Source organism: Syngnathus typhle, linkage group LG7, assembly GCF_033458585.1.
Source record: "Syngnathus typhle isolate RoL2023-S1 ecotype Sweden linkage group LG7, RoL_Styp_1.0, whole genome shotgun sequence".
In the NCBI taxonomy this organism is placed as follows: domain Eukaryota; kingdom Metazoa; phylum Chordata; class Actinopteri; order Syngnathiformes; family Syngnathidae; genus Syngnathus; species Syngnathus typhle.
In genome coordinates this window covers 16,572,689-16,586,446 of record NC_083744.1, presented here as the reverse complement: position 1 = coordinate 16,586,446, position 13,758 = coordinate 16,572,689, and the positions used below count along the sequence as shown (strand labels likewise).

Here is a 13,758-nt window from a genome sequence, read left to right as displayed (position 1 = left end):
TCATTTCTTGTGATTCTGTGTTCTCTTTGTGGTCGTATACTTCTTAAATGATTTCTCTACTGGGTTGCTAACGACATCGCTGGCGTATCTTGTAGCATGTAGCTCCTAACTTACATACATGCGTTTAGTCTGACAGAAGTCACTGAATAAATCTTAAATTCAGCACTCAATTTGATTATTTGGGGATTTAAATAAAAAATAAAAAAAAGATCTACGATAAAAGTGATGGTAAATGAGTGACGATAACCATTGAACAGGAAATTGAAACTTCGAAATGTAGACATCTTGCTTTTTAGTTCACAGAAAGAGGACATCCGTTCACCCGACCGACCTAACACTGAAACCTCGAAAGGGGACATGAAAATGTTCAGATAAATTCACTCTCATTATTTGCCATGGGGGGGTGAAATATTTAAATTAGAATAACCGAGTAAAATGGAGCACTTATGTGGGATATAGTGATGAAGGCCCCATGACTAGTTGGTCTTGTGTTAGAAAACACATTGTGTGTGTGTGTGTGGTTTCAAGGACAGTTTCAACAAACTCAAGTATCCTAGAAGGGTCAAACAAAAAGACACAACATGCAGATAGAAATAGTGTTTTCTTTACCTTTATCACAGTAGCGTTGTGCTTGCAGGCTTCCAAGAAGACATGAAAAGTCCTTGTTCCTCACAAGGTGAACGCCTCATGGTCCCACGATTCCAAAGTTTACTGTACCACAATGATATTCTAAATAATCAACAATCATCAAAGTTTGGGACCGTAGGGGCAGGATGTTGCTTTTTTTTGATCGAATAGAAAAGCCTTGTGAGTAAACACGTGTGATGTTTCAGACACTTTGTAGGCGCTCACCGATGCCTCGTGAGGATCAAAGTGATATTACAGGATGTCGACCAGATGTAAAAAACCTGTACTGACTTAAGATGTTTTGCAGTTCTAAAAATGTGGCCGTGTAAAGCGAAAAAGAGGATGTGGTTGTATATGTCATTTTTTTGTAGCCCTTCAATGTATGCCAACGTGCTGGAGGGAAGTGGGGGGGTCACCATGTTGTTGACAATTGATAATGACTATTTTATGGGTTGTAAATCCCTTTGTAAAGATGATTTACCGTGACCGACCGACTCATTCATTCATTGATTCATTGCTTCCATGGCAGGTGATCTCCATTGGCTGAGATGTAGCGTGTCTGTGACGCGCAGTGTAAAACAACACGCCTCAACTTTCCATGGGCTTCGTGTTACGAAAGTCACAAGCACGCCATCAACTATTCAACATGGGCGCCCCAGCGAGATGACACCTGTGACTCACTTTTGTGTATTTTGTGGTCACGGTTGAATCAAAACAAGAGTTTCTTGAGGCATTGTATCAGCAAATGTTAGCTGCCAAACAACAATAACTGAACGGCGCATCGTAGAGCTAATAGTGCTAATAAGGAATCACGTGGACATTCAGGCCAAAGGACAAACTTGGCCTAAATAGTTGGTTGCTAACTGTTTTGCTAGTTAGTTTAGCTAGATTATGTTTGCAATTTGGATTTTCGAGATGGTTTTTGATGAGTTCCGTCAAGGGTTATGTGATGTTAGCTTGTCTCATTGCTGAGTCAGTCGGTGAGTCAGGTGTGATACTTCACATCCATGCAAAACAACACAAGACGCCAAAGCAAATTATTAAGAGGAGACAGAAAGGAAAAAAGAAAGTTGAGCGTGTATTGTAAGTGATGACTAATAGTTGAGTCATTCCGGTTTTTTTTTTTTTACATCTGAGATCTTACTTTCACATTTGAAAGTGAAAGTCTGTTTACCTTGGGACAAGTGTGGTCCTGCCAGAGGTCCACAAAATATTCATGTCATCTAAATGCCACCAGTGCTTGAGCTTCTGAGCTTAGGAGCATGATGCTTAATATTTAGGGTGAAAATTTTTGTATTTATGCCTTGAAGGAAGAATGGTCCTTTCCTATCTCCCACCAAGCTAATCATAAGACAAACTGTACTGAGCATGTGTGGAGTCTAAAAAGATCAATTTGCCTGGAGGAAGAGCAGCATGAAAACCGACCTTCATTCGCAACAAATCATGAATGTAATACTTTCATTTTGTTGTGTGTGTGGAAAGAAGGCAATGTTGTCATTTTCAAAACCAGTCATATAAACCAAACTAACTAACTGTGATCAACTCATCTTATTTTATAAACCACTTTTTGACTGCAGCTGTATCAACAAAGTGCTTTATAGAAGACATAACATAAAACATGAACAATAATACAATCCTCGCAAATCAATTAATGAGATCTTTTAGACGCCTGTTTTAATCTAATCTTGGCCAAATAATCAGAATTTTCTATTATCAAAAGTAAATATTCTCATTTATGCAGTCCACCATTATTAATTCATTAATTTAGTTTTTTCATTTGAGAAACAAAATGGACAAATTAGTAGTTTCACTTTGAGGCTTCCTCTCTAGTAAAATGAATGTCAAATAACCACTTTGATCACCTTTTAAATGTGGAAAAAGAGTGTAAAAAAACAGTATCTTCAAAGAGTACGTATATTTCCTGTGCGGTTTACAAACAGAGCCACATTGCACTTTAGCGCCAACCCCTTTCGGTAATGACATGCTAGTAGTGGAATGTACCAAAGTTGAAAGAAAACGGGGGAGTTACGGATAAGATTTCTGCTTCCAAGACGGTAGAATCTCCACAAAGTTGTGCTCAAATAGCTTTAATCGTGTATTAATCTCAGGCTAACGTGACATGACGGTACACTGTGGTTTAGAAACTGGGATGTAATCATTTGACGACGCCGAAAGTGAGAGGTAGCACCCTCAGTTTCATTGTTGTGGTACGGCCCGCTGGCAAGCGAAGAGACACCGTCGCCGAGCGGCACCGGCAAGCCAGAACACACCGAACACGGAGCACACCGCAACGACGTTAGACGCTTTTCGAACGAGTGATAATGTCCGCCCCGTGTATGTGCTCGCACAATTTCATCCCTTGAGACGTCTTCGCTTCTTCTCGGCCTTTTTTTTGTCATCATTAGGTGAGTTCGCCCTACGGAGCATCCCTAGGATGTGAGTGCGCATACGTGCACGTGCATGTGATGTAGACTGGGTTAGGGCTGGGGTACCAACGTGCGCGTGCGTGGATGGGATGATGAAATACCACACGCGGACGCCTAGGAGGCAGGATGGCTCATAAAGGGCACATTGTGAGACTAGTCAACGGATCACACGGCCTATAATTACGCATTTTCAATTTTTTGTACATATCTAAAGGCTGTGATGTCATTTTCCACACTAAGGCCTGGTTAAACCACCATGCGTGGCGCCGTATAAGATTTCCCGTTACTCAGCATCCTCCGCGGAAAGATAGGCTAATCTGGAACTATGTAAATCTATTAATCGTGTTAATCCTTGTGTTCTAAATCCTTGTGTTCGACAAAGGAGAAAAGAATATGAACCAAAATGGCCTGATGTTGCGCGTGGCGCGTCGTCCACACCCTTGGGTCTTTTCCCCACATCACTCAAACCATCAGAAAATGTATTAGGTAAATCTGGACAGACCAAGACTACCCAAATAGAGTGCTTTTACTAAAATAATCCGTGTTATGATTTAAATAGCCTCTCATTATTTATTGTACAGTAGCTAGTTCTGTGTATGTTTTGTTTTTTTTTTTTTACGCGAACGGGGGTGTAAGATAAAGCAAACCCGAGAACAAAGTATACCCCCGCTTTTTAAAAACAAATCGACTCGCCCAATATTTACATTAAAAGTCCTGTCATATGTTTTGCATGAATGTTACTGCTCCACCTCTAAAATTGCTTATTTATTCATTTATGTATTTGTTTGTGTATGTATTTTTTAAATGGTCAATTGTAAATGACCAATTAAGAATATGCTGTATTTGTGAAATAATCAATTTGATATATTTTATACATATAATTTATTAGTAAATTGATGTATCATTTGAAATATGAAGCAGTAAGGCGAAAGTTTACTCACAAAGGAGAGGTTCTGGGGTTTGCATGATCTCCTCTGGATGTGTCCCAAAAATAATCCAAAATCATGTGAGTGGTAATGTTTCTTGATACGTGGGGTACGATATGATTCAAAAATAGTACGATAGAATATTTTGAATCGGAACGATTCGATTCAGTGAGGATACGATCCGATTCAATACGGCCGTAGCTTTTGTCATATTTATTACTATGTAAAATCTCGCCAAGCCCAATAGATCAACAGCAACAGCAAACAGATTTTTTACCAGGTGTGCATCGGTACATCTTAAAATGAAACAGTTTGATTCGGTTTCGTTATGTAAATACCCCACCCCCGATCATTGATTTAGAAAGTGAGAGAAATGCGATAGCGTCACTCACTTCTCCAGCCATGCGGGTTGTTTTCATAGTTCCGCTATACGTGGACATTTCATGGGGAAAAAAAAAAATATATTATATTTTTTTTTCCACAGTTCCCATGTGTCTGTGATGTACTTTAGTTAGAATATCCCAAAGATAAAGAATATAAAGCATCATTTACACCTTCTCTAAACGGTATTGCTCACAGCGAGGCTTTCAAGGTTTTTGGGGTTACAAGTTAATGCTCGGAAAAAGAACTGGCTGTTTAAATTATAGCAAATCCCAGGATGAAAAAAAATAAATAGGGGAAATAATTTATTTTTCTGTAAGCAACGTTTGTGAACTGCGATGCAGTTGCGAGAAAACAAAATGGCGAATGAATTGAAAATGCTTGAATTTGTCTGTGTGATCTGCTGATTCATTTTCCCATTGTCTTACACAGATCTGGTGATAATGGCGAACTAAAAAAACGTCTTTCCTCGAAATCCCACGGACTCCGACAAACGGAAAAGTTGAAAGGCGGGACAATTGCGCAACCGTAGCCCACCAACAATAAGCACGTGGCATCCCTCGCCCTCGTTTGCATTATCAAATGCCCAAAAACAGCAAAGCCGTCAAGAGAGAGCTTGACGACGATGTCACAGAATCGGCCCGGGACCTGCTTTCCAACGAGGACGCCTGCGACGATTCCTTCAAGAAGACCTCGTTGATCATCGGCGACCATGACGGCGACGGCAAGGAGGGCGACGTGGAAGAGGGCGGCTCCGACGGTGAGGAGGAGGAAGAAGAGCGGCCGGCCTGGAACAGCAAGCTGCAGTACATCCTGGCCCAGGTGGGCTTCTCCGTAGGCCTCGGCAACGTCTGGAGGTTTCCCTACCTGTGCCAGAAGAATGGCGGAGGTGAGCACAATGACCCCTTGCATCCATGTTTATGTGCGTGGGAGCTGTCAAACGACACATGACGAGGTCACTTCAAAACATTGTGTCTCTGTTCTCGGTTGATGCGTAATTCATTCACCCACTCCTTGTCCGTCTCTGATCTTACGTAATGGAGAGATGACATCTTAAAAGGGAAGTCAAGTTCTTTTTTTTTGTTTTTTTTTGCTTTGCAATAATGTGTCCTAGTAGTGTTGTTGCTCAGGGTTCAGGTAACATTACACCCTTAGTTGTAATTTTTTTTATGGTTTTGTTTGATTAACAAAACAAAAAACATGACCGAAACCAACAACAGTAAAGCAGCATCACATTGCACATTATGGTTTTGTTAATTTTCTCAATTAAGTTTCTGTGTGTGTTTTACATTTCTGCTCCTTTACAGTAAGGTGTCTGACACACTCATGCTGTGAGTCAGGTCGTTCCTCGCTTGAGTCACCTAGAGAGTCAGGCCTGCTTTAAACAGCTCTGGTCCACCCCGCTGTGTTCAAGTGTAATTTCATTAAAATGACACGTCTGGGACCTACACAGCCCCAGCACCAAAATGCACACACACAGGCAGCCCCCCCCTCACACACACACACACCAGAAACCTCAATGTTGTCATTAGTTTTCATCTATTATAAGATACAAATGTCCTTTTGTGGTGCCACAGGCCATGTGCTACTGTCTCTTTAAGAAAGCCCAGGCCCGGGTGGAAAAAGGACTCAGGGCTACTGTACAACTGAGTCAATGAGTAATTCAGCCGCTGGTTGGGGTCCAGCAAGGGAGAAAGGAAGTGAAGTTTCTACTATAAATCAAATGGAATGTAACAAAGTGCTGTTGCTAACCAAAACAGGAGTAGATGGATTTTAACATCCACACTGCAATGTGATACACTGACAGATTTTTAACACAACATCCACCACGACCCGGACGACCGTAGAGGCTATTTTTGGTCGAAAGATAAAAGGGTTCTAATATGATAATATTTGCTTTTGGAAAGACAATGGGAGACCACCTGGGAGGAAGGTGGATGAGGGTTTGATGCTGACTGATATCAAAGATCCCCAGGAATGAAATTGAATAAGATGATCTAATTGTTAAGACAACAGGCGTTACACCTGGGATGGGCAACATCCTGTCCGAGGAAACGATAAACAAAACACTATTTGGCGACGGATTAAACTACCAGCAACACAATACACACGTGGGCAGATTGCGCAATAGCTAAAAATGTCAACAATGCCAACAGTCATTTTAGCGGGTTGGGAAAAAAATGCCAAGCGGCTTTCATCACGGCATTTCGAAAGGTATGACGCAATCCTGCTCTAACGGATTTTTGAGTGCACGCGGAAGTACACCAACGACTTGAACACTTCATAGTAATCCCACTTCCGAGTCATTTTGGACTTCATCGCGGATGAAACCTCCCTGAAGACAGCCACTTGCAACAATTGATTTAATAAGGGTGCCTCTTAAAAATAACCCACCTCTTGTGGAAGTGGGTCAAAACGTGAACAGTTTTCCTGCTTCATTTTAATTCAGTGAGATGAACCTCATCATATCAAACTGGACGAATGGTTCTTCAATTCTTCATTTGATCATCGATTCATCGTCAATGAATCCATTCATCTTTGCACCTGTACAGTATTGTTGAAAGAAACAAAGTGTGTTGCTTGTGTTATTTTGACCCTTAGGGGCTTACCTGGTGCCCTACTTGATCCTGCTGGTGTTGATTGGCATCCCGCTTTTCTTCCTGGAGCTGGCAGTGGGTCAGCGCATCCGTCGGGGCAGCATCGGCGTGTGGAACTACATCAGCCCTCGACTTGGGGGTATCGGCTTCGCGAGCTGCGTGGTGAGTCGCCATAACGTTAGCTTGCTAGCTGATGAATTCTGCTGTTGAAGTCCTTCACACCTCTTAGATGGACCAATAATAGACGCTCTGTGCAGGTGTGCTTCTTCGTGGCTCTCTACTACAACGTCATCATCAGCTGGAGCCTCTTCTACTTCTCACAATCCTTCCAGCAACCGTTGCCATGGCACGAGTGTCCGCTGGTCAAGAACAAGAACAGCACATGTAAGTTCATTGAAAAGAATTTAATGGTATGATTATATCAGTGAGGGTTACTATGTCACAACATTTTTATGCACGATGAAGTTACGTTACATTTAAATAGGTTGAGAAAAAAAAAAGATATTTTTTATCGCGCAGTTGTGGTGCCCGAGTGCGAGAAGAGCTCGGCCACTACCTACTACTGGTACCGCGAGGCCCTGGACATCTCGGACAGTATCTCCGAGAGCGGAGGACTCAACTGGAAGATGACGCTGTGCCTGCTGGGGGCCTGGTCCATGGTCTGCCTGGCCATGATCAAGGGCATCCAGTCGTCCGGGAAGGTATGCTTAGCCTCTTGGGGGGAACTGGGGGGGAAGGTCCTCTCACACGTCGTTAGCGAACATTAAGATTTACGGCGCGCTAACTGTATGGATGTCTTGTCTGGTCGCTAATACTACGAAAAAGTGGCAATGTTATGGGAACAAAGTGTTAATATTCTTTAGGGGAAGCGTAAAATGGAGCGATGTTAACGACTTGTGTCATCCTCATGTGATTTTCCTGGAGGGGATTGGATACTTAAGCTCACCTAGCTACGCTGACCTCCAGCATCAAAGCTGACGCTAACGTGACTAGCATCCGGAAGGATTAAGACCTCTCCTACCTCCATTATTTTTTTTTTGTCACATGACAAGTATTAGACGTCGGATGTTCGGGGGGGTCAAGCCGGAGCTAATTGGAAGAAATGGGCACGAGGAAAGCTCTTGATGTTTTTGACGTTTGAATTCGGTTTGATCCCCTCCTCTTGCGTCATGCCTCGACCACAGCGTACGCTAATGATGGATCAACTAATGTGTACTGATCGCTTTCTGACCGTTACATAACTTTACTACAATATCAATTGCACGTTAAGCGTCACCCCTGTTAACCGTTTGTTTTAGCAGTTGAGGGAACGAAGACTTTTTTATTGTCCGTGTCAGGCAGACTGCCTTGGCCATTAGCTGTGGTTTTATCGCGACGACTGTCTGGACAAAACAAGATGGATGCCTTCAACAGCGGTGGTCTCTGCCGTGCCAATTTGTCGCGCCAGACCCTCCCTGTTTGGCTTTGGCCGCTTGAAATGCGGCCGACAGCCGCTGCCATTGTCTAGACGTTATCTCCCACTGCCACTTTGCTCTATTTTAGTGCGGTCATTGAGAAACATGGGTGGAAATCATTTCTGAAGATAACGTGGAGCTTTCACCTGGTGTGTCCAGACAGGTTTTGGGGTTGAGGAGTTCAAACTTCCCCGATAGTCGCCCCCCCCCCCCCCCCCACGAGGCGTCTCGCAAGTGTGAGCACAAAAGAATATTAATGGAGTCTCTCCTTCCGTGTGCACAAAGACTTTTTTTTTTTTTTCAAGGAATATCCTCGTGTGAGCGCGGGTGGGCGTGAAAGGGATCTGGTTGTCGTGGTTACACGCGCTCTTTCGGCTTGGCTTGATTTTCGGAGATTTGAGGACAGGGTTCATGGGGAGGGAAATGGGGGGGGGGATGGTTTAGGCAAGACTAATACTTTGTAAATCTTGCATAACGTCAGGTTGGAGGAAGTTTGATGACTCGCGTTGGGCGCAGTTGCACGCCTTCATTTTTAGGAAATCCAGCCTCCAAAGTTAATTTTGCTTATCAGCAGTGTAGCCCTAGTTACCTTGAAAAAGTGATCTGCTTACTTTTTTTTTACTCCTTTAAATTCGATTTTAAAAGCAATTAAGATTACAAGTTACTTTATTGGTGACATAAGCAAGTGATTAAGGCAAATTAAGTAGGATATATGGAAGTTTATCTGTGCCATCGGATTTTGAATTCGAATTTGTAGCACTGAATTTTTTTACATCCAATTTTTAACACTGAATTTTTTTTTGCATCTAAATCAGACTTTGAATTTTAAAAGCCATCGAATTTCTAGCACTGAATTTTTTTTTCCTAAGACTTTTTTTTCAATGTCTCAAAAAATTCAGTGTCAAAAAATTCAATGTCTTAAAAAATTCAGTGTAAAAAAATTCGTGAAGTTTAAAGGTAACAGTAACAGTTAATACTGTAATACTGTAATGAACTTGAACTTCACGACGTTCCTGTTTCGACGTCACATGACCAATGGAGCGTAACTTGATTGGCTGAACGTTGGATGATTTGATACAGGGATTGATTACTTCTCCCTTGGTTACCCCGGATGTCCGCGCTGAATATTTTTACACTGAATTTTTGGAGACATCGAATTTTTTTACACTGAATTTTTTTAGACATTGAATTTTTTTACATTGAATTTTTTGAGATGTCGAATTTTTTGACACTGAATTTTTTAAGACATTGAATTTTTTGACACTGAATTTTTTGAGACATTGAAAAAAATGTCTTAGGAAAAAAAAAATTCAGTGCTAGAAATTCGATGGCTTTTAAAATTCAAAGTCTGATTTAGATGCAAAAAAAAATTCAGTGTTAAAAATTGGATGTAAAAAAATTCAGTGCTACAAATTCGAATTCAAAATCCGATGGCACAGATAAACTTCCATAAGGATACATCAACGTTAGTAGAAATAATTTAAAGATGGACACAAGAATGCCCCACTATAAATTGTAGCGCTTGCTAAACTAACGTAGCAACGAATTTAGCATACTAGCACAACACAGTGTCACCATTTTAAAAATTGTACACACACAAAATTGTGGTGTGACCTTCTCACTTCTCATGGACACAAACTCCTTGAGAAGATAGCCATCTTTGCTGCTATGTGAAATATTACTCGGAGGCATAACTTAAATAGGCGTGTCATAATTTGACCGTGAAAATACCACCTGCAACATTGGCCTGGTGTACACAGTACGTGTTGACTTGTTTGCGTTATCCCAAATGAATGTTTGTGTAGCTTTCGTTCTGTCTCGTGATTGTGTTGTGTGTTTATTTAAGTTGAATTTACTGACTGGAAGGCATGTCGGGGTGTGGTGACCTGATCATTTCTGTTGTATAAAGATACAAAAAAACAAAAAGTTTTTTTTGGGGGGGTCTTTTAAATGTTTTGGTGACCTACGCTGTGCCTGCATTTTTAGGTGATGTACTTCAGTTCGTTGTTCCCTTACGTGGTGTTGATCTGCTTCCTGGTTCGCTCGCTACTCCTGGAGGGCTCCATGGACGGGATTCGCCACATGTTCACACCAAAGGTACGGACGGACACAATGTCCTCTTGCCCACGCTCCTTCTGAACTCAGGAAGACATCACACTTTTGAGGAAGAATGATCAACGGGAAGGAGTGCTCATAGAAAAATATATTTTCTTTTAGTACCAATAGTACAGCAAATACCCCCGTCTGGAGTCAAAACTGATTTAATTAAAAAAATAATCTTTGTCTGCTGACTGGCTGATAGCAATAACACACCAATCATCTTCCAAGGCTGTAAATTCTGCTGTAGCTTCTATCACCATGGAAACAAGAAGAGCTACCACAGTTTCTTTGGTGCTCTGACGCCCCCTTGTGTCTACAACATGAGACACCATGTGATCAAATCACCATTCCCTTCTGTGTTTGTGCTTGCGTGCCAGCTGGAGCTCATGCTGGAGGCCAAGGTGTGGCGCGAGGCGGCCACGCAGGTGTTCTTCGCGCTGGGCCTGGGCTTCGGCGGCGTCATCGCCTTCTCCAGCTACAACAAGCGCGACAACAACTGCCACTTTGACGCCGTGCTGGTGTCCTTCATCAACTTCTTCACATCGGTGCTGGCCACCCTGGTGGTGTTCGCCGTGCTCGGCTTCAAAGCCAACATTATGAACGACAGATGCGTGTTGCTGTGAGTCTTGTTCCGCCCTGAAAATATCAAACGAGGTCAATTTGAAAAACCCACGACGGCATTTTGTCTTGATTGTGTTTGTTTTAGCAACAGCAACAAGATTGCGGATTTGCTGGGCAACGACATCGAGGCCAACCTGATCCCCAACCACATCAACCTCAGTCAAAAGGTGAGCGTGGACGACTACCATCGGATGATCGACATCATCCGAGGAGTCAAGGAGGACAACTTTGGCAAACTCGGACTGGAGTCCTGCAGTATCGAGGACGAGCTCAACAAGGTATGGACGAGATGCGATCGTACTTGGAGGAAAAAAAAGTTCACTTGTTGTATTGAGTTGTTATTTTGGGGGGGAAATACAAAATGGTTGCCCTTCACTGACCAATCTCTCCTCCCCCCTCCCCTACCCACCCACCAGGCAGTGCAGGGCACAGGCCTGGCGTTCATCGCCTTCACGGAGGCCATGACGCACTTCCCGGCGTCTCCCTTCTGGTCGGTCATGTTCTTCCTCATGCTGATTAACTTGGGCTTGGGCAGCATGTTCGGCACCATCGAGGGCATCCTCACGCCTCTCATCGACACCTTCAAAGTGCGCAAGGAACTCTTGACGGGTCAGCCAAACTCATGTTCATGTCCATTGGGAGTTGGGAAAGCCGTTCCTAATATTGTGACTGACCCCCCTCCCTCCCTCCCGCCAGTGGGCTGCTGCGTGCTGGCTTTCTCCCTCGGGCTGGTGTTCGTGCAGCGCTCGGGCAACTACTTTGTCACCATGTTTGACGACTACTCGGCCACGCTGCCGCTGCTCATCGTGGTCATCCTGGAGAACTTGGCCGTCGCTTGGTTCTACGGCATCGACAAGTACGGCCTTCGCTACTTCCGATGAACCGCTCAAAAAAACCGTGCGGAAAACTTATATTCATCCGACTAGGGTGAGCTCACCTGTGTTGCGATTCCATCAGGTTCTTTGAGGACCTGAAGGACATGCTGGGCTTCAGGCCGTACCGCTTTTACTACTACATGTGGAAGTTCATCACGCCCAGCCTGCTGCTGGTTCTGCTGTGCTCCAGCTTTGTCCAGCTCATCAAGACGCCGCCCAGTTACAGTGCCTGGATACAGGAGCAGGTCGGTCGGTCACACGTGTGCGTATGGGGAATACTGTACCTGTTTCCTCAATGCTTGTTCTTCCTCTGTATGGACCCTAACAGGCCCAGGAGAAGCTGGTGGGCTTCCCTCCATGGGGCGTGGCGGTGTGCATCTCCCTGGTGGTGGTGGCCATACTGCCCGTGCCGGTGGTCTTCGCGCTGCGCTACTTCAGCGTGATCGACGACGGCGCCGGCGGCATCTCGGCCGTGTCCTACAAGAAGGGCCGCATCATCAAGGAGAGCAGCGTGCCCGGCGAAGGCGACGACGCCAGCCTCCTTCACGCCAAGACCACGCCCAGCCAGGTGCCGTCGCCCATGCTCGCCAACGGCATCTACCGCAAGCAGAGCGCCGGCGGGGGTCCCGAGGCGGACGCCGCGCCCAACGGTCGCTACGGCATCGGGTACCTGATGGCCGACGTGCCGGACGTGCCCGAGTCGGACTTGTAGTGCGGCCCCCCCGTTCTTCCCGTCTAGTCCTCCGTGTGTGTACCGCGTAGTCTTTGTAAAACAGCCTAGCTGCTTTATTTCTCATATTCTTCTTCTTTGTCGTCTCTGAACCTTAACATTTTAAAAACAACAAATCCTAGGCAGGGAATCTACACTCACAGGTCACTTCATTAGGGACACCATAGCAGAAGTCACTTGACACCATCCCGCCTCTAAAAATAAAAATGTTCAGGGTTCTTTTCTATTAGACAGGCATCCAATCGAAGGGGTTTCTTGAAATGCCTTTTTTTTTTTTTTTAAGGTCTGAATGAGTGCGATCTGCCATTATTTGATCAATTCAATGAAATGAAATATGAGCTTATTTGTTTTTAAAAGTGAATTTAATGCTCTTGCTGGCCAAATCGGGTCAAGAATCGCCAAATTAACGTTTACTAGAAACGTTTAAACTAAAAAAAAATCACCTTAACCCCCTCAACCGATGCAAGACATGAAAACTACCCGAAAGAAAATTCCCCGGTGTACCTAATGTTGTGTCTGACGATCGTGTGACTTTTGCCATCCCCCCTCCCCTCCCGCACTTAGTCCATCTTTGGATCACTCGTCCGTGCTACTGAATACAAAAGTGTGAGCAATAAGGTGGACGTGCCACCGAGCCTACATGAGAAAGTAAGAATGCGTGTGCGAGAGAGAGAGAGAGAACGTGTACATTCGAAAAGTTCCACGATTGGGTCGAGGCTAACGAGCGCCTACATCGTCATTTATAGAATACGCCATGTTTGTATAGTTTCAGTATTCTGTAAATATCCTATAAATATATTTATCTGCGTTATTTGGATCAATGTAATTAAGGTTCAGTCATCAAATCGTCATTATTAACGTCATTGTTGTTTTTTTTAACTAATGTGTTCATGAGGACTGAGTCCTTGTCTTTGTAAATAATTTGTTCTGTCCATCAAATGGCTTGAAAACATACAGCAAAGAAATGTCCTTTTTTCCCCTTCCTCTTCTTCCGACATTAAAATCCGACCCAAAAACACGA

The 13,758-nt window shown here is 43.7% G+C and overlaps 2 protein-coding genes across 5 annotated transcripts in view; one reads left to right on the top strand and one right to left on the bottom strand.

The window, feature by feature from the left end:
- Positions 1 to 4,437, bottom strand: part of lrriq1 (leucine-rich repeats and IQ motif containing 1) — a 24,790-nt gene extending 20,353 nt beyond the window's left edge. For 2 of the 4 annotated variants that reach the window (XM_061284159.1, XM_061284158.1), the window contains exon 1: positions 610 to 849. The gene's annotated coding sequence lies outside the window, so the exon portion shown is untranslated. Of the gene's footprint in view, positions 1 to 609; positions 850 to 3,994 lie in introns of those variants that run through there. The other 2 variants (XM_061284156.1, XM_061284157.1) reach the window with 2 other exon arrangements.
- On the top strand, positions 2,866 to 13,758 carry slc6a15 (solute carrier family 6 member 15). The gene is made up of 12 exons (XM_061284160.1): positions 2,866 to 3,032; positions 4,793 to 5,249; positions 6,962 to 7,119; positions 7,215 to 7,341; positions 7,477 to 7,658; positions 10,398 to 10,508; positions 10,889 to 11,130; positions 11,218 to 11,410; positions 11,549 to 11,741; positions 11,829 to 11,988; positions 12,090 to 12,252; positions 12,336 to 13,758. Exons 2-12 carry the CDS (start codon positions 4,943 to 4,945, stop codon positions 12,717 to 12,719), a joined length of 2,220 nt encoding a protein of 739 aa, XP_061140144.1. The 5' UTR covers positions 2,866 to 3,032; positions 4,793 to 4,942; the 3' UTR covers positions 12,720 to 13,758.